Source organism: Pelmatolapia mariae, linkage group LG7 (assembly GCF_036321145.2).
Source record: "Pelmatolapia mariae isolate MD_Pm_ZW linkage group LG7, Pm_UMD_F_2, whole genome shotgun sequence".
Classification (NCBI taxonomy): domain Eukaryota; kingdom Metazoa; phylum Chordata; class Actinopteri; order Cichliformes; family Cichlidae; genus Pelmatolapia; species Pelmatolapia mariae.
Window position 1 is genome coordinate 48,184,830 of NC_086233.1, and position 27,072 is coordinate 48,211,901.

The window sequence follows — 27,072 nt, forward strand, 5'->3', positions numbered from 1 at the left end:
CGGCGATGTAACGATAGGAATAGTAATTAGTTAGATTACTCGTTACTGAAAAAAGTAACGCCGTTAGTAACGCCGTTACTTGTAACGCCGTTATTCCCATCACTGGAAACAAGCTGATTTAGCGCCTGTTCTTTAAGGCGGGCCTCCCTTTTAGACAAACATCTTCTGATTGGCTGCCCCTACCACTCTCCCTGACATCATTGAACCAAGACTACAAAAAAAGCCTTTAGAGCAGTCTGAAGCCTGAGCTGACTTCATTTGAAACTCTGGCCATGTTTATTATCTTCCACTGTAAGACTTGTGTAAGCCCTTTCAACTCCCCTTTTTAATTTGCAGTGATAAAGAAGCTTGAGCAAGAAAATATTTCACATTTCTGCTTGATTAAACAGCTGAAGCGTTTCATTACTCACTAAAGAATCTTGATTGTGTTGATATTATTGTTTGTTGATTAAGTAATTGATTAAAACATGCTGTAAATTTTCTTTGGAAATCAACTGCAGACAGGACTTTCGCCGATGAGTAATTCACTTCTTATCTCATGCTTCAGCAGTGACGGATAAATAGGTCTTTTTATTAGAGTTATGAGTGCAGTTTTTTTTGCTTCCTGTCTAGCACGAAGGCTGTGTGTAACTCAGGGTAACGCAGTGAGCTGTTCCGGAGATGACAGACTGCTGGCTGACCGTGTTGGAGCTGATGTGCTATGAGGCTGAACTGAGTGACGTGCAGCTCTTATGACAGCAGATCTGACGTGCTTTCTCTCATCTTGATTCCTGGATTAATTACAATGCTTCTTGCTTAGCATTTTAATTGGGAGTAATCATATATGTACGAGAAAAGCTGCGCAAAATAATTTCATAAAAACATCCACAGTGTGTGTCATATTTGGGTAAAACAGCCAGCTTTCTTTATCCAAGTCTGCACTGATGATCTCTAAAATGTTCAGCTTTTTTGTGGACACTGACATGGAGTTGTTAATTAAATATTGTTGTGAATATGAATGTCACACATTAGTGCGATGTAGTCCATTGTGAGCCAAAAGCTCAGGGTTCACACTGTTCTCAATGCTTGGTTTAAGACTGGTACATTTATGTGCCAGCCTTAATTTCACATGATATGCGTTTTTCACATGCCTCTAATCATTGAACGGACACAGCGCCTGCCGTGGGTTTCAAAGGGTTTACATGTCAAATTGTCTGACACAATACACCGTGACATGCAGCAATTTGTGAAGTCATGTTAACCATCGAGTGATCATAATAGACTGTTAAAACAGTTGGGCGGGGCTTTGTGGTTACATTCAGTGACATTAAAGAGAAGCTGTGTCTTTGCAACTGTGCTATTTGCTAAGCTTTTCAGTTTAAATAAAATTGCTCCTGGTAGGATGTTGTTTGCAGTCACGCTGCTTCTGTGCTGGTCTTTAACTTTGAGCGTGGCTCAGGTAGGACAGGTTATGTAATAATGACGTGCATTTCCTCACCTGTTGTGACAGAGTTTGTTTCAAACGCTCTTTCAGACTCTCCAGAGCTTCACTCTGACATTACGTTTAACCTTGGAGCAAATCAGGCAACCTGTTAGCAATTGACTGTATAACCCCGTACCAAATGTAATGTTTATGTTTTGTTTTTCGTTATTTTTAACAACATCCTGACACAAGAGCGAACCACTGTGAATCTATATAAAGGTGCACTTATCAAGAATACTGTTGATATTAATAATAGTAATAGAACCGTGATCTAACATGGAGATACTTTAATCTTAAATTATACTGTAACATGTCAGTGAAAGTGGTTATATGCTGGTCATTTCTTCTGTTAGCCAATTAGAGGAATGTTGGCTAAAAATAAAACTCCTTGTCACTTTAAAACTGATGGATGGATGCTAGCAGATCTTATGAGCTCTGTTTCTAGTTGCTCACCTCAAATTTGAAAAAACTTTAGTTGCTTGAAATTGCTCAACGTCATTTACTTTCTATGATCTATGGTTTCCTGTGAAGTCTTTCCTGTCTAGAGGAAGCTTAAGAAGGCTGATTTAAGGAACTGCAAATTATGCAAAGCTACTATCTTGCAGAACAAGACCAACAATGTGACGCTAAAAAAAGGTAAATGGATCCCCTTTAAGAGCCTGTAACCCTCTGTGTATTATCACTTTTTAAAACCAGCTGCTGTTTCACTCGACTTGGAGATGTTGAGCTGTTCAGTTTCAGTTTTGTTTATCTAGCTCCAGTTTGCAGAAACTACCTCGAGCTGCTTTTGGAAAGTAAAGACATTGGAGAGAAAACCCCAAACAAGTGAGCACTTGGCAATGTTGGGAAGGAGCAACTCCTTTATTAGAGGAAGACACCTATAGCAGAACCAAGCTAACAGAGGGGCAGCCATTAGCAGATCAGAGGAAAGAAGACAGAACAGAGCAGCAAAAGATGTTCACAGACAGATTTTTGCTCTTTTTATGTAGAAAACACACAAACACTGCTGTTGTCACCTGTTGTCGTCTTGTTGATATTGATTTGCAACCTGATCTGCCAGTTTTTCCAGTTTCTTTCCTCCCCGCATCTCAAATGAAAGGATTTCCTCTTTTCTTCATTTTACATTGTTACAGTTTTTTTTCTTTTCTTTTTTTTGCACAAAATGAGCAATTCTTAGGCATCGTCTTGGGCTTTCACATTATAATGTTAGTCATTTTTCACAGTTTTTTTCCCGTCCCTGTAGGTGGATTTCCTAATACACTTAGTTTTCAGCTGCATGCCTTCTTTGCAACAACTGTATCCTCTTTTGTTTTGTGCACAAAAACAAAGGAAAAGTCTTCATACGAGTCCGAATCATGGTCCCTCACTGATGACTCATCATCATTTAAAGGTCAACTGTGGTTTTTAGCCATGTTAGTCCACTTTGTCCTCCAAAGACTACTTTCTACTATTTGGCTCTGGGTGAGTAAGTTGTGTCTCTGGACAGAATATGAATTATTAGTTGTAGTTCAAGACAAAGGATGTCAATAGGGAGTAGTTGCCAGTCAGAGGAGCCCTCAGGGTTCGCGCTCATGTGTTTTCTTGTCTGGCTCTACTCATCAGCATCACAGACACACGCATGTCCTGATCTGCAGACGCAGTGGAGTCATGATATCTGCATTGAAGTCACAGGGAGAGGCTTGTTTGGTATCTCCTCCAGCCAATCAGTCTCAAATATTGCCTGTCTTGATTTGAAATCTTTTTTTCATTTCCTCCCATAAATTGTCTCACTGCATTTCTCCCTCTCGCTCACACGTATAGGCTCTCACAATCAGTCGCTCTCGCGCACACAATAAATGTGTCTGGAATGTGTGATGTGGACTAGATGCGGCCCAGGCTAGCCCTGTGCCATTCAGCAGCTAATCCCCCCGGTTTAGGATTTGCTTTTACAGTCCTGTGTGCCAGGGACTGTATTCTAAACTCGGCCGTAAGAATCTCTCACCGACTTGTCATGCTTTCCCAGGAGGAGGAATGCAGTGTGGCTGAGTGTGAGCTGAGTCATAATTAACGTCTGTTGATTAGTGCGTTTCATTGTTCGCCCAGTCAGATTCCTGGTGAACTAGTGACTTTTTCTTTCTGAATGTGGGATTGTGAAGCATGATGGCAGCCAGACGTTTTTTTGTTTTGTTTTAATTGTAATTACAGTCAGTTTACATTGCATTTCCACGAAGCTTAGATAAACAGCTCAGAGATATTGAGCTTGTTCCTCTGTGGTTGAAACGAGCTGTAGCTCTCCTTATTCTTGCAGTAAGTGGGTAACACCTGTAATATGTATACATTTGTGTTTGGTTTGTCTTCTTCAGGCCTCCCCTTCCTGAGAGCTCTGTGGAGAAGATGAAAAGGTTCCGGCGACGTCTCTCTCAGACTCTTCGAGGCAGTCACACCATCGACGAGTCACTGTCAGAGCTGGCCGAGCAGATAACGATCGAGGAGAACGGCCTGAAGGATAGCGGTGAGGCCTAAAACTCTTAAATCTTATCGCGTCTATCAAGTATACTGCCACTACCAGCACAGCTTGTCATGACTTTATAAATAAAACGATTCAAGTGGAGGAACCCAGCTTAAGATTTATGTACAAAATGTCAAAAAGTCAGTAAAGTCTGTTTGATGTGACTTATTTCAAACACCAGATTGCCATGCAGAATTTCCAGCACATTTATATAATGAATTGCGTGTCTGAAATGGGATTTAGTGGCTGAATTTTAATGGACTTAATTTGTTTGGCACTTTCATCTAAATCCAAATCCACATTTTTATCTATTGCTGACCCAGAATCTGAAAGTTTAAACTGCTCAAAGTGTAATCTTTAGCTTCAGCTTGGCGTTAGCAAAAAGGATGTTACACTGATGATTGAGGTCCTTTTTTTTCCTTTTCTTTCTGAATTTGTTCACTACAACGAACCTGTCGAATAAGTTTTATGTCCATTCAAGACTCTGAATGCCAGTTTTTAAAGGGGCTGGTAATGGTTGGTGGAAGTTGCTCAGATTTGAAATGAATTGTATGGATGTCTACTCATATAATCATATAAGACCTATAATTTAATAACTGAAATAAAAACATAAGATAAGAGTCACATGAACAAGATGAGCCTATATAGAATTTAAAGAACTCATCTTGGAAAAGCCAAATGTGTTTGGCACAACAGTGTGTTCAGATCATATTTTTGATTACAAAAGCTGTAAAAAAAAAAAAAGAAAAGAAAAAAAAAAGGTAGGCATATCCGCCTTCTTGTAAATATAAACTACCTAAACTGCCAAAAAACCAGCCCATTTACTCAAAAAAGTCCACAAATCCACAATTCTTGCATATTACAACCACCCCTTATGCAAATTTGATTTTAGGGGGAACTGTTCCTTTAATACTGACTGTTCAGACAATAAATGTGAATTTCACAGGAATGACTTCTTCCACTTCACAGCTCTGTATTGATTGTTGTGTTCAATCTGTCAGTTTATTTTTTACTGTTAAGACACTGTTCTTGCCAGCAGACACTGTATTTATTTATTTACCATTCATCTCCATCCTGCTGAAGGTTGTGGCCTTCTAGACGTCAAATAAAAGCCGTGGCACAGCCGCCTATCTCTTCTGATATTTACAAAATCTGCACGGAGCAAGCAAGCCAGGGAGCACGTCTCGGTGTGCTAGCAAGTTGTTGCCATGGTGCTCATGGTCTGGAAACATTTTAGAGTTTCCATGACATTGCCACGGCGACTTGGATGACTTGGTGAAACCAGCGAACCATCTTGATCCATTTGCTGCCCCCCACTTTTTTTTTCTTTTTTTCTTTTTTTTTTATCTTTTTGCTCCTCTTCTTCTCTTTTGAGCACCCCTCCGCCCTTTCTCCCCCCTTTTTCCCTTTTCAATCAATCAGATCGTCTAAGCTCCCACAAAGCCCCTCCCCTCCCCCCATCGCCTTCTGAGAACTAACTAGGCTTTGTAAAGAGCTTTTTGTGCAGCGACTAACACCAAGTTTGGCCAGAGTGTTCTGTGCTTGGTGAGTGGGGACAGAGAACTATGATGTGTGTGTGTATGTGTGTGCGTTCCTGTGTGTGCCTGCTTGCGTGTGGGGGATTTTAGCAGCCTGTGTAACAGCAAGAAGGGTAGAGAGGAGACAGAATGGAGTAGCCAGATGAGATTTGATCTGAACTCTCTGATTGGGGAAAGCGTTGTGGTCCTGATCTGATTATGTAACACTCATAACTGAGGCCAGCGGCAGCAGCAGCTGCCCAGCGATAAGGGAGAGGTGGTATAAGGGCCGGGATAATACATGCCTGCTAAATCACATATATGATGTCAGTCTGTCATGATGTGCCAAAAAAACCCAACAACAACAAAAAAGAAAGATAATCATGGTTGTAATACATATGTAACATGCCATTTTCCGAATTTTCAGCGACTGTGTTGGCGTAGTAAAATCTGTTTTTATAGCCCAACGAGACCTGAACACCCACAGCAATCTGAATCGGCCTCGAAAAGGCAGCTTGAATCTTGTAAGCTTAATTTTGGCAATGGGATTTACGTCAGAAAAATTCACTGAGAATCTGTTGGACCTGGAAACTGGAAACCAGACAACTGGTGAGCTAATATTGTTGAGGCTGGTGGTGATCATATGCAGGATGGTAATGACTACGCTGTTATTCCTGGCCAGAGTGGGACTTTAAGAGGGGGTGCTTTAAAAAAGTAGACGTGTACAACTCAGAAGGTATGTGGAGGTTGTGACCAGTTAAAAAGTAATTCAGAAACTGTTGAATGGAATCATTAGCAATGTCGCTCAGCTATAATCAGGACAATCTGTAGCATTTTGCTGTTCTGTAAGTAAAATGTCAAAGTGTAAAATACCCCCCCCCCCCACACACACACACACAAAAATTACAAATTTGTAAGTTTTGACTTCTTCTCCTCCTTATCAGCGCTTATGATGCAATATTATCCTGGTGGCGACACCTATAGGAGAATACTGCAGCCACTTCTTGTGCCGTAATGTCAGGTATAAATGGCTGCATATGTTTCATGACGACGCAGCAGTGGGTGATGTGACCATTTCACCTTAAGGGAGAGCTTAGACATCATTTGGGGAGAGCTGATTCCACAACTTGTTTCTGCAGTCTTATTCTTTCTTTCACTTCTAAGAGTTTGTGACCATAAGTGAGACTAGTGAGAGATTAGTGTTGCGGTTGCTGTACAGACCAGTACAGCATCGACAACACTGAAGAAGATGCTGCACCAGTCCAGCAATCTCCACTTGCCACTCCCTTCTTTCCTCACTCATGAACAAGACCCAAAGTGGTTACTCCACCATTTCTGACTGAAAACTGTCCTCAGACTTGGAGGTGCTCATGCCAGCTGCTTCAGACTCAGTTATAAACCGACCCAGTGCGAGATGGGAGTCGTCTTTCGGTGAAGCTAACAGAACCACATCAAAAAGCAAGATGAAATCCTCTGACCACAGAACCTGACACCCTCCACCTATGATTGTGTCTAAAAATTAAATCCATAAAAATTATGAGCAGATTTGGTGACAAAGGGTTACTCTGGCAGTCTAACACTGACTGGAAACAGGTCTGATTTATGTGAAACGAGCTCCCACTGTGGTTGTACAAGAACCAAACAGTGAGTTCAATACTCCGTCCTCCTCAAGCACCTTTTGTGGGTCAATAAAACACTTTAAAATTCATTGGGCAAACTCCCCCACACCTCAAGAAGGTAAAGATCTGGTCCAATGTCCTGTTACCAGGATGAAATCCCCCAACTCCTTATTCCCTGCAGTATTGCTAGACCTTCCCAGGTACTGGAGAGGAGAATCCCTCCTTTGGTCTAACCATGTTTTCAGATGCGTTCTTGTCTATAAATGCTCAACGATTTGTTGTAGGAGAGAGTGCGGCATGGATAGAGCGTGCAGGAGGCAGCCCATAGTACAACCACTTGTTTGGTGTGACTTTACTGGACCATTACCAACCGCAAATTAGCAATGAGCGTTTGACTCTAGCTAAAAGCACTTCGATTAGTTCCCCAAATTTTCTCTATACAGGAAAACCATGCCTACTATTAACTTGCTTTTGTGTGGGCTTTGTTTTTTTTTGTTTTGTTTTTTTAAGAACAAAATGGTCTACTCTTGATAAACCAGGTAATCCACTCTGTGTTCAAAGGCTGATGATGTTAATGGCTTTACCAAACAAGGTCATGACAAACAGCGGTGGACTGTAAAACCCAAGCCCTTGCATTACGGGTCCTAAACACATACAAACACTTTTCTGTCTGACAGTTCTTTTTTGTTTGTTTGTTTGTTTTTGCAGGGACATAAACTAATCTATCTAATCAATAATCATTATTCTTGGGAAGTAATTATCTCCTCTGTAACTGTTGACTTATGTCTTGTCCTTATCCTGTCTGCTCTTTTTGCATACATAGGCCTCTGTCTGAGTTTTGACTTCTGCTCATCTTCTCTTGGGTGTTCTTTTCTCCTCATTGTCATATTTGGTGTTTTGCTGGGTGCTAAATCTTCCAGATATTAAATCTTTCAACTCTGTCAGCTCTAGTCGTGCTTTTGGACAAAAGCTGTTCATTGTCAGTGGTAGATCCTTTCCACAAGCCAAACTCACACACCTTAGACCAGGGTTGGGGAATCCAGGCTTCAAGGGCCGGTGTCCTGCAGGTTTTAGATCTCACCCTGGGTCAACACACCTGAATAAAATGATCAGTTCATTACCAGGTCTCTGGAGAACTTCAGGACATATTTAGGAGGTTATTTAGCCATTTAAATCAGCTTTGTTGAATCAAGGACACATCTAAAACCTGCAGGACACTGGCCCCCGAATTCCCCACCCCTGCCTTAGACTGTCAGGCATTTGTTTACAGACTTTCACACACTTTTGATTATTTACAGTGCAGGGTAGAGCAGGGCGATATGGCCAAAAATATATAATCACGATATATATTTGAAAATTTGCGATAACAATATAACTAACGATATCATTTCTGCGAGACAAAATACAACTCCGCAATTTTACTAGCGCAAAAAAAAAAAACCCATCCATTTATTTTACTTAAACAAGCAGCTGTTTTTTTTATGTGCATTAAAGCTATATAAACATTTAACAGTGCAAATGCAAATTCCTTGCTGAAAGTTTAACCAAAAGGCATTTCCAGTAGAAATGGGCTGACATATCCTGAGCATAACCATGTATAATATCCACTGAAGTTAAAAAGAGGTGCTTTGCTACATTAAACTGCAGTGTGCCAAATAAAAAAGTCAAATATGTATTTTTCGGACCATAAAGTGCACGGGATTATAAGGCACATTAAGCGAAACAAAGCAGTCAGATAAATCAAACTTTATTCAACTCATTCTTCTTTCTTCCTCCACTTCTGTACCATTGATTCGTTAATGCTGTATTCTATCACAGCTGCTCTATTCCCATGTTGTTGCAGTATATTAATTACTAACCTTGTATTGTGGATGGATTATCTCACTTGTTCTCCTGACTGAAGTTATGGTCCGTTTACAGCATCCTGCCATGCGATTGCATTTGTCTCTAACCATCAGGAACCTTCACGTTAACTTTTATCGAGTGGAAAAGCGTTCATCCTCCAGCTTCACTGTTTATGTTATGCTAACATAGCTGTGTCGCTAGCGATCACGTAGCACATCATTAAATACCAGCTAGCCCAACTTCAGTAACCCTACAAACGTCAGTGCTGTGTAGCTTCCTGTCTTCATTTATGTTGGAAGTGATAGCAGAGCTCTACGTTTGATTTTTTTTCCAGAAATCTCTCAGTCAGAACATGCTATATCATGCTTAGGTAACTAGCGAGCTAACTTCCGCTAACTTCCTGCTAACTTCTAACTCCGTTAAATGTAATGAATTCTGTTTTCATGGATGCCTGGATGTTAAACATCATAGTTACACCTGGTAAAGCAGCAACGCTGATCGTTTTATTAAAGATGGAAGAATTTAGACAGTTTTTAACTCTCAGTGATGTTCGTTTGACTTCGGGACCTTAAAGGACGGAGTTTAGGACCCAGATTACTCCCAGATTTACGAGCACCTTAGTCCGACAAATACGGCAATAACGATGGCCCGCTTGCATGTTCTACAAAAAAATGTGCTTTGTTGTGTATCTGACGGACAAACACCAAACCAGTTAAGTTGCACCATTTTTACAAACTAATTCTGGTTCATCCGTTTCACTCAACAATCTGCTTTCCCCATTCTCATTCTCCGTTACCGCCGTGCTTTTTCGGCACTGCGCATGCGCGTTTTACCCATATTCTATCGCAATATTTCATTTTCTTATCGTTGCCTAGCATTGTACCGGTATTACCGTGAACGGTATAATATGGCCCAGCCCTAGTGCAGGGGTTACACTGATTAAGAAAACATTGCTGCTCTCCTGGCTAAGTGAGAAATTCATTAATTTACAGTGTAGAATCTAATGTATATCAGCCCAGCAGCTTCATTTTTATTGGTCGCCTTGAAGCCTAACAATACAGTGTGTGTATATAAAAAAATGGAAGATGACACCAATTTATTTGGTAATTATAAGGAAAGTACCAAATCAATTGGTGTCATCAGGCACATTTTGAGGCCTTAATATAAAAGTTTTGGCTGCAGCCATGTAGAATTTTTTTCTGATATAGAAGTTACTTTGATGAATGAAAGGGTGGACTACTAATTTATCAACTATTGGTAGCAAGCCTGGTTAACAAGCTGTATCCTTGAATTGTACTGCTGCAGCACAGAGACACAAAATTGGTGCTAAGAACGCACTAATAAAGTAACAGAAGTCAAATAAGCACAAATACCTGGAATGGTCTGCACCACTCAGCAAGCCGTAATATCAGTCAGTCTATTAAAATGCTACAGAAGGCAGAAAACACACACACACACACACAGTGAAGAGGCCCAGTTTAATAACTGACAGAAGAGGATGCTTACCAGACTCTGAGTGGCTCCAGCTGCCTCAGTCAGTGCAGCCATGCTCAGTTATCCAGGTGGATGAGTTATAAAACCTGGAGTTGTTATGAAAGTTGAAACTATCATTTTTTTTTCTTTAAATGTAATCAAATTGACCATTAACTATGTCCTTTTGGAGGGAGCCTCAAGTGGCACTTAGAGGAACTGCAGTTTTTGTCACTTTGTCAGAGGTTCCATTTTTAATCTCTGGAGGTTGCCCCTTGGTTAATTCCAAATTTGAAGCCTTGACTTTCCCTGTATTAATGCCTGTCTTCTTTTTATTAGAACCAGGAGTATGAGAGTGGTAAAGTGCTAAGTTAGTTGGTAATACTAGTGTTATAGCTTAGCGAGGCACATCACCAAAACTAAAGTAGACTTCTTGGATGGTCTGTAGCATCCAGCGTGTTCTGATATTTGTTAGATAATACCACTCAAAAAGACTTAAATGCCACAAAACGCTGTTGATGGGTAAGATTCAGGGACTTGAATAAGCAGACGGGTAGTGCCTCCTCTGTGTCAGTATCTAGCTGTTAGTAAGTAGTCGTGATCCTCATAATGCAAATTTTGAGCTTAATAACATTTAGAAAGGTGAAAACAACCCATCCGGCACCCAGTTTTTATAAGAACTGGCTGTTATGTAGTGCAATCAGCAAGATAATCATCCGACACATAAGATTGTCAGAGTACCTCAGGATGAATTTATCATTGGATTGCTTTGAAGTGCATTAATCACATATTGGCCATGATGAGTCTTGTTCACATTAATACCACTTTCTTTCAGCGCCATGACTAAAATGTTTTGTTTTGGTTTTTTTTATTTTGTTCTCATCTGTTGATATGTGCTTGTATACTGTGTGTCCTGTCATCATCAAAAAAAACACAACAAACCCTTTCTTCTCCAGCAGAGCCCATTGTGAGGAACGGCCGTCCGCCATCAGCCCACAGTGTCCACTCATTTCTTCACCAGTACACAGGCTCTTTTAAAAAGCCGCCGCTCAGACGGCCTCAGAGCGTCATCGGAGGAGGACTAGGCTCTCTCATGGTCATGCCTCGCAATGGTAGTCGCCTTGGTGAGTCACGCCTAACCTGCCTGCTGTCAAATTTAATATTTGACTTTTATTTTTCTGGCTTGAAATGAAGAAATAGCCAATGATTTCTTTTGTGACCATACGTGGAAGGTGTTGAGCTGCTGCTGGGCCTAATTCCTTGTCATACCCATTTCTGTTGAGGGAACTGTATCACGCATGTGCTCAAAGAAATCGCTGCTTTATGCAAAGATGCACTTCAATTTATCCGCTTTTGTGGCTGCATTTTTGTCCTTTTTGCAAAGAAATATAACTAAAAATAACGACTCTGAAAACCAAGTTAGCCGTCAACTTGGATTTTCAGTCCAGATACAAATTCAAAATATGAATAAAACCCCTGGAGGGAATGAAAATGCTGTAATAGTGTATGTATGAAAGAGTTTTCTCAGGCGTGGGTAAATTACTCCGTGATGTATGGCTTTGTCTCATAAAGCCTGTGGCACTGAAATAAAATCTAAGTCAAACTCATTAAGATTATTTACCTCTTGTATATCGTCTGTCTGATACAGCCAGTAGCTTGATAAGAAAAGAGGGAGTCATAAAAGTGTCCGAGAGAGTGTTTTTCTTTTCTGTTGAAGTCATTATCTGGTGTTGCGCCCTGCCCTGTTTTTACAGACCTGCTCCATTTGTCAACCCCCCCGTGCTCTCTGTAAACTTTTCTCTTCGCTCATCTCCAGATATCGTCCACGAGAACCTAAAGATGGGGTCAGACGGAGAGAGCGACCAGGCATCCGGGACTTCCTCTGATGAGGTGCAGTCGCCCACGGGTGTTTGTCTGAGGAACAGAGGGAACAGACGCATCTCTGCGGAGGTGAGATTTGGCTCTGTGTTTTCAGACCGTCGTTGTCCTCGTGTAGCCTCTCTGCTTTGCAAAGTGTGGATATATTGTAGTGTGAGTCACTGCAGTGCCTACACTTAACTCAGTGGGACGATTGACTGTGTTGCCACACATCTCTTCACCTGGTGTGATGGTTCAAATTCCACTTTGTTAATAAGCGTGCACTGCGATGACTTCACTGATAAATGACAATAGACCTATCTGTAAGACGTGAATGTGAGCTCCGTGCTGTAACTCGGCGTGGGTGTATTTGTGCAGCGTGCCATACACACACTGCACAAATACACACACACACACACACACACACACACACACACACACACACACACACACACACACACACACACACACACACACACACACACACACACAAGTTCTCAGCTCCTGTCGCAATGTGAACAGTGCACACATAACGTTCAGACTGATTTCATGTAATGTTCTTCTGAAGTTGGTTTTGAAATCTACTTTAAAGAATCTTTTATTCGTCACCACATCCACCCACCCAAACCCCCCATCTGATTTACTTCCTCTTTCTCAAACACAGAGAGCCAGACATGGGCAGTTTGATTGCGTTTCTCCGGTGGTTACATAATCTCAACACATTACAGAAAGACATCTCACTGTAATTGCTTTTATCTAAAAGGCATTCCATTTTCCCACAAATATTTTTTGGATCCAGGGCGTTTATTTCTGCACATATTAACAACAGTAATTCTTTTCTATTTCATTGATTTATATTTTTGTTCCTACATGAACATGATTCCAAAATAGTTTCCTTTCTTAAAGCTGTATGTTCAAAGCCAACAAGAAGAATCTGTGGCATGAATCTGATTGTGTCCATCTCTCTAATCTACAGTATGTGAAACAGAGTACCTGTGCAACAATAACAAATAATAAACACAAATGTGTGTTTGTGTTTGCACCCCCCACCCCCTGTTTTGTGTTCTCATGGATCATTATGATGTCACATGGAGGTGCCCTACCCACCTGTTGGTCAAACAATCTATTTGCTAGGTGCAGCCAATCAGAAGAAAGTTAGCTTTATCTCTTCCCCACATAGAGACAACATTTGACAACCTCTTCTGTACTTAAGACTTCTGTACTCAATAACCATGACCATTTGAAAAGGTTCCAAGTTTTTCCAAGGGTAGCTGGATAGGCCGAGACCAGCCTCACTACCTTCTGATGCACACCTTTTTGTAATTTTGTTCTAACAGCAGGCCTGAAATATGATGCAAAGTGCTCAGTTCAGAAAAGAGGGTGAAGGGTTAGTCCTGGTAGGCTTTCAATGGGTAAAGAGTCGAGGGAGGGTGAAGGAAGCTAAAACACCTTGCCTTATTAAACATTCAAAACTGGTTTAGCAGAGGAAAAGAATATAGCTATGGAGCCAAAGATGGGCGCATTAAGTCTGCTTTAAATAAAAAACAACTTGTTAAGTATGTTTAGCTTTGAAAAATGTGGTCTCTTATATCAGAGGACTGAAAATTAGAGCCAGTAGAATATTTCATTTTCACAAATTCTTTTTGAATGGAGAGAATTAAATGTTTCTTGGTCTTTAATAGTGTTGCATTCAGAGCTTAAAAGCTTTTATTAGTCCAGTTTAACTTATTTGTAGATTTACTTTTACTGAGAAAATAGAATTCATTACGACAAAACAAATTTTACTTTGACTCAAGCACGCTGTTACTATGTCAAACTTTGCAAAACTCATTTATTCCAGTGATCCGCAGATATCTGTATTAAATCATATCTGCAAGGAAAAGGTGACAGCTTGTCATCATAATCATCATAGAGAGGTTTCTCAAACAGCTGTTTAAAGTTTTTTTTCTTTACAGATAAGCAGAGGTAACATTTCATTTTACTGTTTCAATCAATATCTGACCCGATCCCTCCCAAAACCAATAATTGGTCCCTTTAGCCCAACATAAGCTCTACCAATAGGACTTCAGGCCATGCAGCTGACATAAAGTAATGCAACAAGCCACCCACTTTCCCCCTGAACTGTGGCATGAGTTACTTCATAACATCGCCATTCTCAACTCAAATTATATAAAAAAAGCATGACAGGAAAATAGATTCATATCCATCCATAGTTTTCATTCTAATGGTTCTTTCCTTTTTCTGCATCACTGTTTTAGACATTTTTTCACCTTCTGTCGGTCTTTCTCTTTTTCAGAGACTTATTTTTCTTTGTATTAACACAAAATATAAAATAAAATGCAAAGAAAGACTTTCCAGTTTTACTTAAAAGGAGTCTAAGGAGAGGAAAAAATTAAACTGTAAGGAAAAGGGCTTCCTTATAGTCTTGTGTGTTTTTATAGGTACAGTTGATGCTGACTTCTTGCCACTGAACCACATGTTTTCACACTACCTGCTGGGTGGAAGGAAAGGTTCTGATTGAACAACACACACTTCCCTCCTTCTGTTTATTGGTTGCTTTGATTGCAACCCCTGTGGGAGTTTACAAGCAGATAGCAGCATCTGCACAGACAAACCAAGCATGCAAACCTGCACGAGTAGAGGGGAAAAAATGCTTAGGGTTTAGTTAAGCTGCATTTGAGGCTGCCCACACAGAGAGATGATACATCACCTCTTGCTGCTTTTTTTTGAGCGTGTCTGCAAGCAGTACACCTCACACTTCCTGTGACTGTTTCACAGCCAGATAAAGTTTTTAGTTTTTTGGACACGCTCACAGTTATACTTGCAGCTTCTGTCAGCCCAGCAAATCCAGTGTACTGTTTGAATGAACAGAGTGATTGACTGCAGGCTTGTTGTTGATGAAGTGATCCAACAGTGAAATCAGTGTGCGGCCTTGTTCTTTGTCCCCTCTGTGCCACTGTGACACTTGGAGAAGGAACGGCAGAGCAGAAAAAATAGGAGGAAGAGCGAGGACTTCCCTTTAGGCTGGTCAGGTAGCGGATTGTCCTCCTCGGACTGCAGTGGAAGCAGTGCCATTTTGGGATTACATCACGAGGATTACTGTAATACGGTCCAGATGGGCCCCTGTTGTAACAGATTAGGACGAGTTGATTGGACAAACTGGAGGGGGGTGGAGGGGTTGCAAAGGTCAGGTGATGGATGGCATCACTTACTCTGAGGACAAGCCACCAATCCTTGCCCTGCACACTGAAACCACAGAGCAGCAGAGCGAAATCTAATGTATATTCTTAAACAAATAAAGACGAACCGAGATCCTGTTATGTTGACATGTGCAGAATGCTTTTGTTTTCTCTTTTTGAGAATCCAGAGCTATGGTGTCTTTGCTTAAAAATGTTTTTTTGAACAGTTAAAGCTAAAACAATAAGCAGACCTTCGTGCCTCTTTATTGCCTTGAAATGAATGTTTTTATGAGTTTGTATTTAGTTTGTACGCACACAAAACAATAGAGATGCCGAATCTGCACCAGAATGTCAACTTGCTCCAAGTTTTAATGAAGACTACACTTCCTGGAAGTTGATCACATGCCTAAATGTGTTTGCTGTTAACAACCACAGAGCAGAAAGCTGACTCACAGTCACCGTTTAACGCAAAGGCTGAAAGTCACTGATCTTTCCAGAAGTCGGTCAATTTCAGTTTACGGGTTTATGAGCTTGTCTCTGAACTTGTGTTGAAATTTGAAAAAGGTTGAGGTTGCGTTTTGCTTTTTTGTGCGTGTTGGCTAAGATGGAGGGAGGAAGCAGTGGGGTGTCCGGTGTTACCTCAGAGGGAGTGGAAGTACATTTACAGAGAGAAATGTGGGATTAATAGTAATCTAACAAACAGAGGAAATGCATGATGGGAAGAATCCAGGTGTTAGATTTTAACTGTTTGATTGTATTATGTGTGTTTGAGTGATTTTTATATAAGAAATCATTAGAATCATGCTTTGTGTGCTTGTTTTACTTTTTTAAAAAGACTTACCCTGAGCTCTTAAAGGCTCCACATATGGCCTTTACCTTGAACACAAGTCTAAAACTGTAACTGTGTGGCTACACACGCACGTACCACACTGGCTTCTCTGTTAACCGGTGAGGCCTAAAGTACACCCACAGATTCTGCTTGTTTACTTTGGGTTTCTGCCATTTTGTTTCCAATCAGAGGTATTTATTCAGAGATTATGTTGTTTGCTAAGGGTTTGTTTGTTTATTCATTCAGGTTGATATACCAACTTTTTTTTTTTTTTTTAATTGAGTTTTCTTGTTTTTGTATAGGACCTGAACAAACGTTTGTCCCTGCCGGCTGACATCCGGATACCCGACGGTTACCTGGAGAAGTTTCAAATGAGCAGCCCACCCTTCGACCAGCCGCTGAGCCGACGCTCCCGCAGAGCATCACTGGTGAGAAGAACAAGGGGGATTAGAGGGGAAGAAGTAAGAGAGAAGGTGCTGAAAAGACATGGGAGACAATTACAAGTTGTCAGAGAGGAGACAAGTGTGGAGTGATACTGTAAACAGGAAGTCGGCCTATTGCACATGTCCTTCACCTTGAAGCTGGACTTGCAGGGGTCACATCATTGGCTAATATACTCTCCTAATTTTTGGAATTTGGTTGAGAAAAATTACGACAAAGTAGTTAAAAGTAAAATGTGCATTTAGTTTATTTATTTAGTTTAACTAGAGGCGGGGCTAAATCAGCTGACCAGTGAATATAAAAAGTAATAATTCTAAAAATGACAATCATTGAAGTCATTGCAAGCCCAGGAATCTGGGCCAAGATGGAAGCACAGAGAAATTCCCTGTGTGGTTCACTGGAAGGCAGGTTTATTCTTGCTGTGTGGTGCAAGCCAGAAGTGATGGCACAACTACTGGCTTGTTGTGCATCTCCCAAGTTTTGTAACCTGTCGGGCACATCGTGGGCGGTGAGGTTGGGCTGGAGGCACAAATCCGTGAGCGGGTCAGTCCCTGTGAGCTTTTCTAAGCCACATCAATGCAGTGCATTTCCATATGGCACAGAGAGCAACCGCTGCACTTGGAAATGATTACATGCTCTGCAGAATCCATCATTTAGGAAAACAGGAGAAGGTGAGACAAGCACACCTGAAGTGTGAGTATACTCTCACCAACCTTTATTGGGTACATCTGACTAGTACAGGGTTTGGCCCTCTTTTGCCTTCAGAACTACCTTAATTGTTTGTGGCACTGATTAAACAAGGTGCTGGAAACATTCCTCAGAGGCATTGGTCCATATTGACATGATAGCATCACATTATGATAGCATGTCTGCAGATTTGTCAGCTACATCCATGATACGAATCTCCCGTTCCATTACATTAAGGTGCTCCATTAGATATCCAGTGACTGTGACACAAGCTGAACTTTTGACGTAAGGTAGAATTGATCCACGCTTTAATGTTTTTGCACCAAATTGTGACACCACCATCCAAACGTCAGAGCAACAGTTAAGACTCATTAGACCAGGCAAAGTTTTTCCAACTTTTCTTGGCCATTTAATGAAAATTGTAGTGTCAGTTTTCTGTTCTTAGCTGACAGGAGTGGACCTGGTGCGGTCTTCTGCTGCTGCAGCTGGTCTGCTTCAAGGTTCCACTTGTTGTGCGCTTCTTCGTACCTCGGTTGTAATAACCTGAGTAACTGTCGCTTTCCTACCAGCTCGAAGCAGTCTGGCCATTCTCCTCTGACCTCTGGCATCAACATGGCCTTTCCTCCCAGAAAACTGCTGCTTACTGAATATTTTCTCTCTTTCAGACTGTTCTCTGTAAGCCCTAGAGATGGTTGTGCAGGAAAATCCCAGAAGGGATTTTTCAGTTTCTGAAATGCCCAGACCAGCCCATCTGGCACCAACAACCACATTCAGAGTCACTTAAATGACCTTTATTTCCCCTTTTGATGCTTAGTTTGATCTTCAACAAGTCATCCTATCCATGTCTACATGCACTGAATTGCTGATATGTGATTGGCTTAATAGATAACATTCAGTTGACCATGTGTACCTAACAAAAGCAGCTGATGACTGTATGTCTGTTGTATAGCGAGTGCATCAGCCATAACTGCAGCTTTAGTGGCCATGCTGCCACAGTGATCACACTAGCTCATGACCCCTTGAGGATGGGTCTTGAATAAGTGATCTGTTCATGTCACCCGAATAACCACGACACCATAAACTTAATAAATAATTTATTTCCCCAAAAGTATTCATTAATTAATGTTGTTGGTGTTAGCAGTGTGTCGGTTTTGTAAGTACAACATTCTGTGTCACAGATCATTAAAGATCTCCTTATTGATTTTTACATTATTGGGAGTTTTTAGTAGTAAATTCTTAAAGGCAGAGCCATATTTGCTTCAGGGTTCATCATATAGCATTTAGCAGATAAAACTGTAATAACATTAAAAACGAAATTCTTTCTTTTGGCAAAAGCTACAGTGAACAAAAACACAAACCAAAAACTTCTAATAACTCCAGACTATTCTTATTTAAGCCTCGGTGCTCTGTGTGGGTTTTAAAGTGAGGAGTGCTAATTTGAGAATCAGGGGTGGACCAGAATAAGAGAAATGGAAGCAGAGCAAGAGTCAGGAAGTGGCTGCACATGGATAAAGATAGCTCTGAGGGTAATGTTTTATTTAAATGCAGCAAGAAACAGAAGTGAGAGCGTCAGAGTTCACACCTTATCCTCAGCAGATCAGAGCTCATCCTCTCAGCGTCTCATTTTTGTCACGAGCCTGAACGATTGTCCTGTGCATCTGTCAAAAGCGGAACAGAGGAGTAAGTAACACTCGGCCTCGCCCAGGCCCAACTTTATTTGCATACACACCCCTTTGCAGAGTTTTTTCAAGAGCACTGACTGGATTTGCTCAGATGATTGGCTGTCAGACCTCTCAGCTTTTCTGGCGCTGGTCTTTATCCAGTGCACAGGTCTGTTTAAGCCTTGTGGAGATGCTGGCTTGCAGCAGTGACAGTTATAGCTCAGTTATTAAGTAGTTTGTGTGTGTTCTGGTTATAACTGAATAGTTGTGAAGCGTAGCATGCGTTTAGTGATTTATTATGCGTGGAAGTAATGATTATTTCAGTTATTATTTATCGTGGAGAATATTGGGTCAATTGATCAACCAATCCTTGGTATATTTAAATGATGAGAGTAGTAAAATTTGATGTAAAACGACACAACCGTATGGGATTTCTTTATAGCCTCAAATATTTTTCTTAGCACACATGAGAAACGGAGAAAAATCCAAATATTAGAGAAACTGAAACTAGCTATTTTTTTATGATATATTTAGCTCAAAAATATAAATGAAAACATGTTGTTTATTCGACTCGCCCATAGACACGTTCTAAAAAGCCATCGGGTCTTTGTCACAAGCAATTAGTCGGGATGCTGTTTTGGTTGTGTGACCCCCACCCCCCACGCCCCACTCTGTGATGCTGCAAGGCCATCATGAGGATTTGTCCTGGTGTGTGTAAGCCTGTCACTGCTAATAAAGACACTACCCTCATTAATGCTGTTTGTCCTTTTCTTCCCTCCAGTCAGAAATTGGATTTGGGAAGCTGGAGACCTACATCAAACTGGACAAACTGGGGGAGGTATGTGGCACAGTTTACCTTGAAAGCCTTTCTTTTATCATCCCAGGTGCAAACGCTCTCATAGTGAGTGATTAAAGTGCACACAGGCACAGTTGTGGAGTTTACTTTTAACCTGAAACACTGAAACCCCCCTCCCCCCTTTCTTTTCCTGCTGTATAGGGCACGTATGCTACTGTGTACAAGGGGCGGAGTAAGCTGACAGACAACCTCGTGGCGCTGAAAGAGATCAGACTGGAACACGAAGAAGGAGCACCGTGCACGGCTATCCGAGAAGGTACAAAAGATTTTAGCCACAGAATGCTATTTGGTCACCAAGCAGTCAAATATAAGTGCTTGAACATTTTTTTACTTATATAAGCTGATTTGTTTTACGTTTTATGAACAGTGACATTTGAACATCTGCAGCAAGATGGAGTGCAAAAAACAACTTAGTTAACTGAAATAGAAAAGCAGATTTTAGAATAAATGTAAAAACAAAACAGTAAGTAAAGTAAGATATTACGCTCCTAGAAAACAACCTCAAATACAAACATACAGGTCGTGCCTGTAGGTGGTCAGGTTTGTAAATATATCCCAGCACGAGCAGACACTGGTAGATTTGGAATTTTGTGGAATTTTTACACGAGCCAGTCTTGTGTCTGCACATAACAGACAACTTAGCAAGGACCGATTTTAAATCGTATCTTTATCCACTTAGTTACACTTAGATATTAGCTAAAGACTAGAAAGCGAAAATTTCAGAAGAAATTTTAAGTGTGCCTATGCCGCTGGTAAACAGTGTAGTTTGCCATTCATACAGCTACAGAGAGCAAAACTCAGCAGAGCAGCCATTCTCCACCATGAACTATGGTAAAAACAAACACCGCTCGCACCTCACAGATGACAGCTTACAATTTTGGGTAAAGATGAAGTGACTTTGTACAGCCCCGATTTGCAGACGCTGTGCACATAGTTTCATGAGCAGAAGTCCCATTGTACCACGGCAGACCCGACAATGTTTGCATGAACACGCTTTGAAGCATTACGTTATGGACCACTTTTCACACGTGGTTGGTGTACCCACACAGCCGGCTGTAGCTTTTCAACTCACAGCCTGACACACACCCAAAAAACAGCCGAGAGAGCACAGACTACGCCAGAGAGGCGTGATTGCAGATGCCGCTCAGGTGGGTCCACCTCCCCTGCAGCGGCACTGCAGACCACGCCCCGCCACACACATCAATCACGTAAAATAAATATTTATGCACTTTTGCATTCACTTTTTGTTTTTTGTTATTTTTACACAGTGTTCTGAATGATTAACAATGGTCTACAGCCAATCTTGTGTATTATTATACAAACTTTGGTTGTAAGATGCCCTACCTGGCCCCCTGGCAAAAGCTTTGCTAGATCCGCCCCTGCACAGTTACCAGCTGTCAGCTAAATAAAAAAGGAGCTTGGTGTTTATTTCTCTCAGAAACAGTTCATAACTTCCCTTCAACTCATTCATGTCACCTAAAAAAAAGGTAAACCTGTTTCTCCATCACCAGTTCAGCTCTGATGATTCGGTAAGGTCATCTCCTGGTTTCCACCAAACTACACCTAAACTCGGTTTATATCTGACCCAAATAGAGTGCAGTTCATAACTTCTTACCTGAAATTCAGTTCACCCCACGCTCTGACCGGCAGCCGCCTGCTTCTCCTGCCTTCGGTTTCCCTGATCCACGATCTACCACCGGTTGATCGGCGGTCGCCTCGCCGCCTCGTTCCCTGCATGCTCTGTCTGACACACACCGGTGGATAGCTGCCCTCGGTTGTAGCTCCGCGTCAGCGACCACCAAACAACTCAGTTATTTTTTCCACATCGACCAGCATCTGGACAATCCACCGCCTTTCACTGTTTGTACCGTTACTAAAAAAAACCCCTCATCGGCTCATAAAAACGAAAAATAAGTCCAGCTATGACCCTGAGTCAAAAAGACAGCCAGTTAGCTAGCTAGCTGTCTAGCTCTTTGCAGGCACCGAAACCATCAGAGCTAATATGGGATGTCTTGGTAACACGAGCACATATTTGAAGTTTACATCTGGCCAATCCACCACCTTTCACTGTTTATACCGTTACTAAAATGAATAAATAAATAAATTATTTATTTATTTAAAATAAGTCCAGCTGTGACCACGAGACTTTACGAAGGACCGGGTGTGAAACCAGAGTAAGCCGCTCTCACTGTCATCCAGGCCGGCTGTAGCTTGTTAGCAAAGCCGCGCTAGCCACACTAGCCAGCTAGCCTCAAGCAGAAACGACATCGTCAGAACATTGTCGCTAATATGGGATGTTTTGACAAAATGAGCAGATATTTGAAGTTTACACACCTATATTCTCGCCTGAAAATATCTTAAAAGTTTATTTTGTGACCTAGAAACAGTATTAAGAGGAAAATAAAAACTAAGTGATGGCCGCCATTGTTTGACTCGGCAGAGGCGTGCTATGAATTGTGGGATATTGAGTTTTCCACCAAGCATTACCGTAACTTTTGAATGATTTGCGCAACCTTAAAAATTCCAATGGCTCCTGAAAGCAGCGACGCTGTGCGCACCGTTGATATTGTCATCATTACGGTAATCCAAATAAGGGTAGACAGGCCGTACTACTCCCGGCATACCACTAGAGAGAGCCAACACACCACAAATGAAGTTTGAAATTTGTATCAGTGGGACCAAAAGATGGAGCCAACACACCACAAATGAAGTCTGTTTCTATGGCGCCAAAAGAAGAATCTTTCTAAATTTGCACTAAAATATTAATATTTAAAAAACTATAAAAGTCATAAACACCAAAAGTGTATACCATACTAGTCCAGCTCCAGCCGCACAAAATGATCTAACATATGTAACCCTATTGTCAAAACTGTTTGGCAGAGAAGCGCGGGAAAATTTTCACTAAAATATTAATATTTAAAAAACTATAATAGTCATAAACACCAAAAGTCATAGCACACCATTCCTGATCCAGCCGCACAAAATGAGGTAACATATATGAAGCTTGTCTCAAAACTGCGAGGCGAGATTCGCTGCAAAATTTCAGGCGGAAACTGAAGAATAATAATAATAACTAGAAAGCGAAAATTTCAGAAGAAATTTTAAGTGTGCCTATGCCGCTGGTAAACAGTGTAGTTTGCCATTCATACAGCTACAGAGAGCAAAACTCAGCAGAGCAGCCATTCTCCACCATGAACTATGGTAAAAACAAACACCGCTCGCACCTCACAGATGACAGCTTACAATTTTGGGTAAAGATGAAGTGACTTTGTACAGCCCCGATTTGCAGACGCTGTGCACATAGTTTCATGAGCAGAAGTCCCATTGTACCACGGCAGACCCGACAATGTTTGCATGAACACGCTTTGAAGCATTACGTTATGGACCACTTTTCACACATAGTTGGTGTACCCACACAGCCGGCTGTAGCTTTTCAACTCACAGCCTGACACACACCCAAAAAACAGCCGAGAGAGCACAGACTACGCCAGAGAGGCGTGATTGCAGATGCCGCTCAGGTGGGTCCACCTCCCCTGCAGCGGCACTGCAGACCACGCCCCGCCACACACATCAATCACGTAAAATAAATATTTATGCACTTTTGCATTCACTTTTTGTTTTTTGTTATTTTTACACAGTGTTCTGAATGATTAACAATGGTCTACAGCCAATCTTGTGTATTATTATACAAACTTTGGTTGTAAGATGCCCTACCTGGCCCCCTGGCAAAAGCTTTGCTAGATCCGCCCCTGCACAGTTACCAGCTGTCAGCTAAATAAAAAAGGAGCTTGGTGTTTATTTCTCTCAGAAACAGTTCATAACTTCCCTTCAACTCATTCATGTCACCTAAAAAAAAGGTAAACCTGTTTCTCCATCACCAGTTCAGCTCTGATGATTCGGTAAGGTCATCTCCTGGTTTCCACCAGCCGCTTCTACAGCTGTGGCTCCAGCAAACATCAGCTGATACTAGAAATTAAAATCAAATGAATTCTAACAACAGCTGATCAAGCTTAAACGTGCTGCTGTTGTTTAGCGCGATAAACAAACAAGAGAGAAAAGCCGATCATTGATCAGTTTCATGACTGAAGTTTGAACAGGCGAGAGAATGACAGGGGAGGCTGTCATAAAGTTCAACATCAGTAACTTAGCGCGCACACAGCTGTATAGAAACTCCGTCGTGCTAGCTAGCACGCAGTACAAGTTATTATAACTGATTGTAAAAAGTCAGCACAACGGAAATAAACTACACCTAAACTCGGTTTATATCTGACCCAAATAGAGTGCAGTTCATAACTTCTTACCTGAAATTCAGTTCACCTCACGCTCTGACCGGCAGCCGCCTGCTTCTCCTGCCTTCGGTTTCCCTGATCCACGATCTACCACCGGTTGATCGGCGGTCGCCTCGCTGCCTCGTTCCCTGCATGCTCTGTCTGACACACACCGGTGGATAGCTGCCCTCGGTTGTAGCTCCGCGTCAGCGACCACCAAACAACTCAGTTTTTTTTTCCACATCGACCAGCATCTGGACAATCCACCGCCTTTCACTGTTTGTACCGTTACTAAAAAAAAACCCTCATCGGCTCATAAAAACGAAAAATAAGTCCAGCTATGACCCTGAGTCAAAAAGACAGCCAGTTAGCTAGCTAGCTGTCTAGCTCTTTGCAGGCACCGAAACCATCAGAGCTAATATGGGATGTCTTGGTAACACGAGCACATATTTGAAGTTTACATCTGGCCAATCCACCACCTTTCACTGTTTATACCGTTACTAAAATGAATAAATAAATAAATCATTTATTTATTTAAAATAAGTCCAGCTGTGACCACGAGACTTTACGAAGGACCGGGTGTGAAACCAGAGTAAGCCGCTCTCACTGTCATCCAGGCCGGCTGTAGCTTGTTAGCAAAGCCGCGCTAGCCACACTAGCCAGCTAGCCTCAAGCAGAAACGACATCGTCAGAACATTGTCGCTAATATGGGATGTTTTGACAAAATGAGCAGATATTTGAAGTTTACACACCTATATTCTCGCCTGAAAATATCTTAAAAGTTTATTTTGTGACCTAGAAACAGTATTAAGAGGAAAATAAAAACTAAGTGATGGCCGCCATTGTTTGACTCGGCAGAGGCGTGCTATGAATTGTGGGATATTGAGTTTTCCACCAAGCATTACCGTAACTTTTGAATGATTTGCGCAACCTTAAAAATTCCAATGGCTCCTGAAAGCAGCGACGCTGTGCGCACCGTTGATATTGTCATCATTACGGTAATCCAAATAAGGGTAGACAGGCCGTACTACTCCCGGCATACCACTAGAGAGAGCCAACACACCACAAATGAAGTTTGAAATTTGTATCAGTGGGACCAAAAGATGGAGCCAACACACCACAAATGAAGTCTGTTTCTATGGCGCCAAAAGAAGAATCTTTCTAAATTTGCACTAAAATATTAATATTTAAAAAACTATAAAAGTCATAAACACCAAAAGTGTATACCATACTAGTCCAGCTCCAGCCGCACAAAATGATCTAACATATGTAACCCTATTGTCAAAACTGTTTGGCAGAGAAGCGCGGGAAAATTTTCACTAAAATATTAATATTTAAAAAACTATAATAGTCATAAACACCAAAAGTCATAGCACACCATTCCTGATCCAGCCGCACAAAATGAGGTAACATATATGAAGCTTGTCTCAAAACTGCGAGGCGAGATTCGCTGCAAAATTTCAGGCGGAAACTGAAGAATAATAATAATAACTAGAAAGCGAAAATTTCAGAAGAAATTTTAAGTGTGCCTATGCCGCTGGTAAACAGTGTAGTTTGCCATTCATACAGCTACAGAGAGCAAAACTCAGCAGAGCAGCCATTCTCCACCATGAACTATGGTAAAAACAAACACCGCTCGCACCTCACAGATGACAGCTTACAATTTTGGGTAAAGATGAAGTGACTTTGTACAGCCCCGATTTGCAGACGCTGTGCACATAGTTTCATGAGCAGAAGTCCCATTGTACCACGGCAGACCCGACAATGTTTGCATGAACACGCTTTGAAGCATTACGTTATGGACCACTTTTCACACATAGTTGGTGTACCCACACAGCCGGCTGTAGCTTTTCAACTCACAGCCTGACACACACCCAAAAAACAGCCGAGAGAGCACAGACTACGCCAGAGAGGCGTGATTGCAGATGCCGCTCAGGTGGGTCCACCTCCCCTGCAGCGGCACTGCAGACCACGCCCCGCCACACACATCAATCACGTAAAATAAATATTTATGCACTTTTGCATTCACTTTTTGTTTTTTGTTATTTTTACACAGTGTTCTGAATGATTAACAATGGTCTACAGACAATCTTGTGTATTATTATACAAACTTTGGTTGTAAGATGCCCTACCTGGCCCCCTGGCAAAAGCTTTGCTAGATCCGCCCCTGCACAGTTACCAGCTGTCAGCTAAATAAAAAAGGAGCTTGGTGTTTATTTCTCTCAGAAACAGTTCATAACTTCCCTTCAACTCATTCATGTCACCTAAAAAAAAGGTAAACCTGTTTCTCCATCACCAGTTCAGCTCTGATGATTCGGTAAGGTCATCTCCTGGTTTCCACCAGCCGCTTCTACAGCTGTGGCTCCAGCAAACATCAGCTGATACTAGAAATTAAAATCAAATGAATTCTAACAACAGCTGATCAAGCTTAAACGTGCTGCTGTTGTTTAGCGCGATAAACAAACAAGAGAGAAAAGCCGATCATTGATCAGTTTCATGACTGAAGTTTGAACAGGCGAGAGAATGACAGGGGAGGCTGTCATAAAGTTCAACATCAGTAACTTAGCGCGCACACAGCTGTATAGAAACTCCGTCGTGCTAGCTAGCACGCAGTACAAGTTATTATAACTGATTGTAAAAAGTCAGCACAACGGAAATAAACTACACCTAAACTCGGTTTATATCTGACCCAAATAGAGTGCAGTTCATAACTTCTTACCTGAAATTCAGTTCACCTCACGCTCTGACCGGCAGCCGCCTGCTTCTCCTGCCTTCGGTTTCCCTGATCCACGATCTACCACCGGTTGATCGGCGGTCGCCTCGCCGCCTCGTTCCCTGCATGCTCTGTCTGACACACACCGGTGGATAGCTGCCCTCGGTTGTAGCTCCGCGT

The 27,072-nt window shown here is 41.6% G+C and overlaps 1 protein-coding gene across 3 annotated transcripts in view; it reads left to right on the forward strand.

Annotated features, from left to right (window-relative positions):
• LOC134631242 (cyclin-dependent kinase 17-like) overlaps positions 1 to 27,072 on the forward strand; it is a 66,105-nt gene that overhangs the window by 10,384 nt on the left and 28,649 nt on the right. The window contains exons 1-7 of one of the 3 annotated variants that reach the window (XM_063479384.1): positions 3,445 to 3,489; positions 3,805 to 3,953; positions 11,358 to 11,525; positions 12,218 to 12,351; positions 16,569 to 16,694; positions 19,837 to 19,893; positions 20,053 to 20,167. In XM_063479384.1, coding sequence (XP_063335454.1) covers positions 3,836 to 3,953; positions 11,358 to 11,525; positions 12,218 to 12,351; positions 16,569 to 16,694; positions 19,837 to 19,893; positions 20,053 to 20,167 — 718 coding nt within the window. In that variant the 5' untranslated portion in view covers positions 3,445 to 3,489; positions 3,805 to 3,835. Of the gene's footprint in view, positions 1 to 3,444; positions 3,490 to 3,804; positions 3,954 to 11,357; positions 11,526 to 12,217; positions 12,352 to 16,568; positions 16,695 to 19,836; positions 19,894 to 20,052; positions 20,168 to 27,072 lie in introns of those variants that run through there. The other 2 variants (XM_063479383.1, XM_063479385.1) reach the window with 2 other exon arrangements.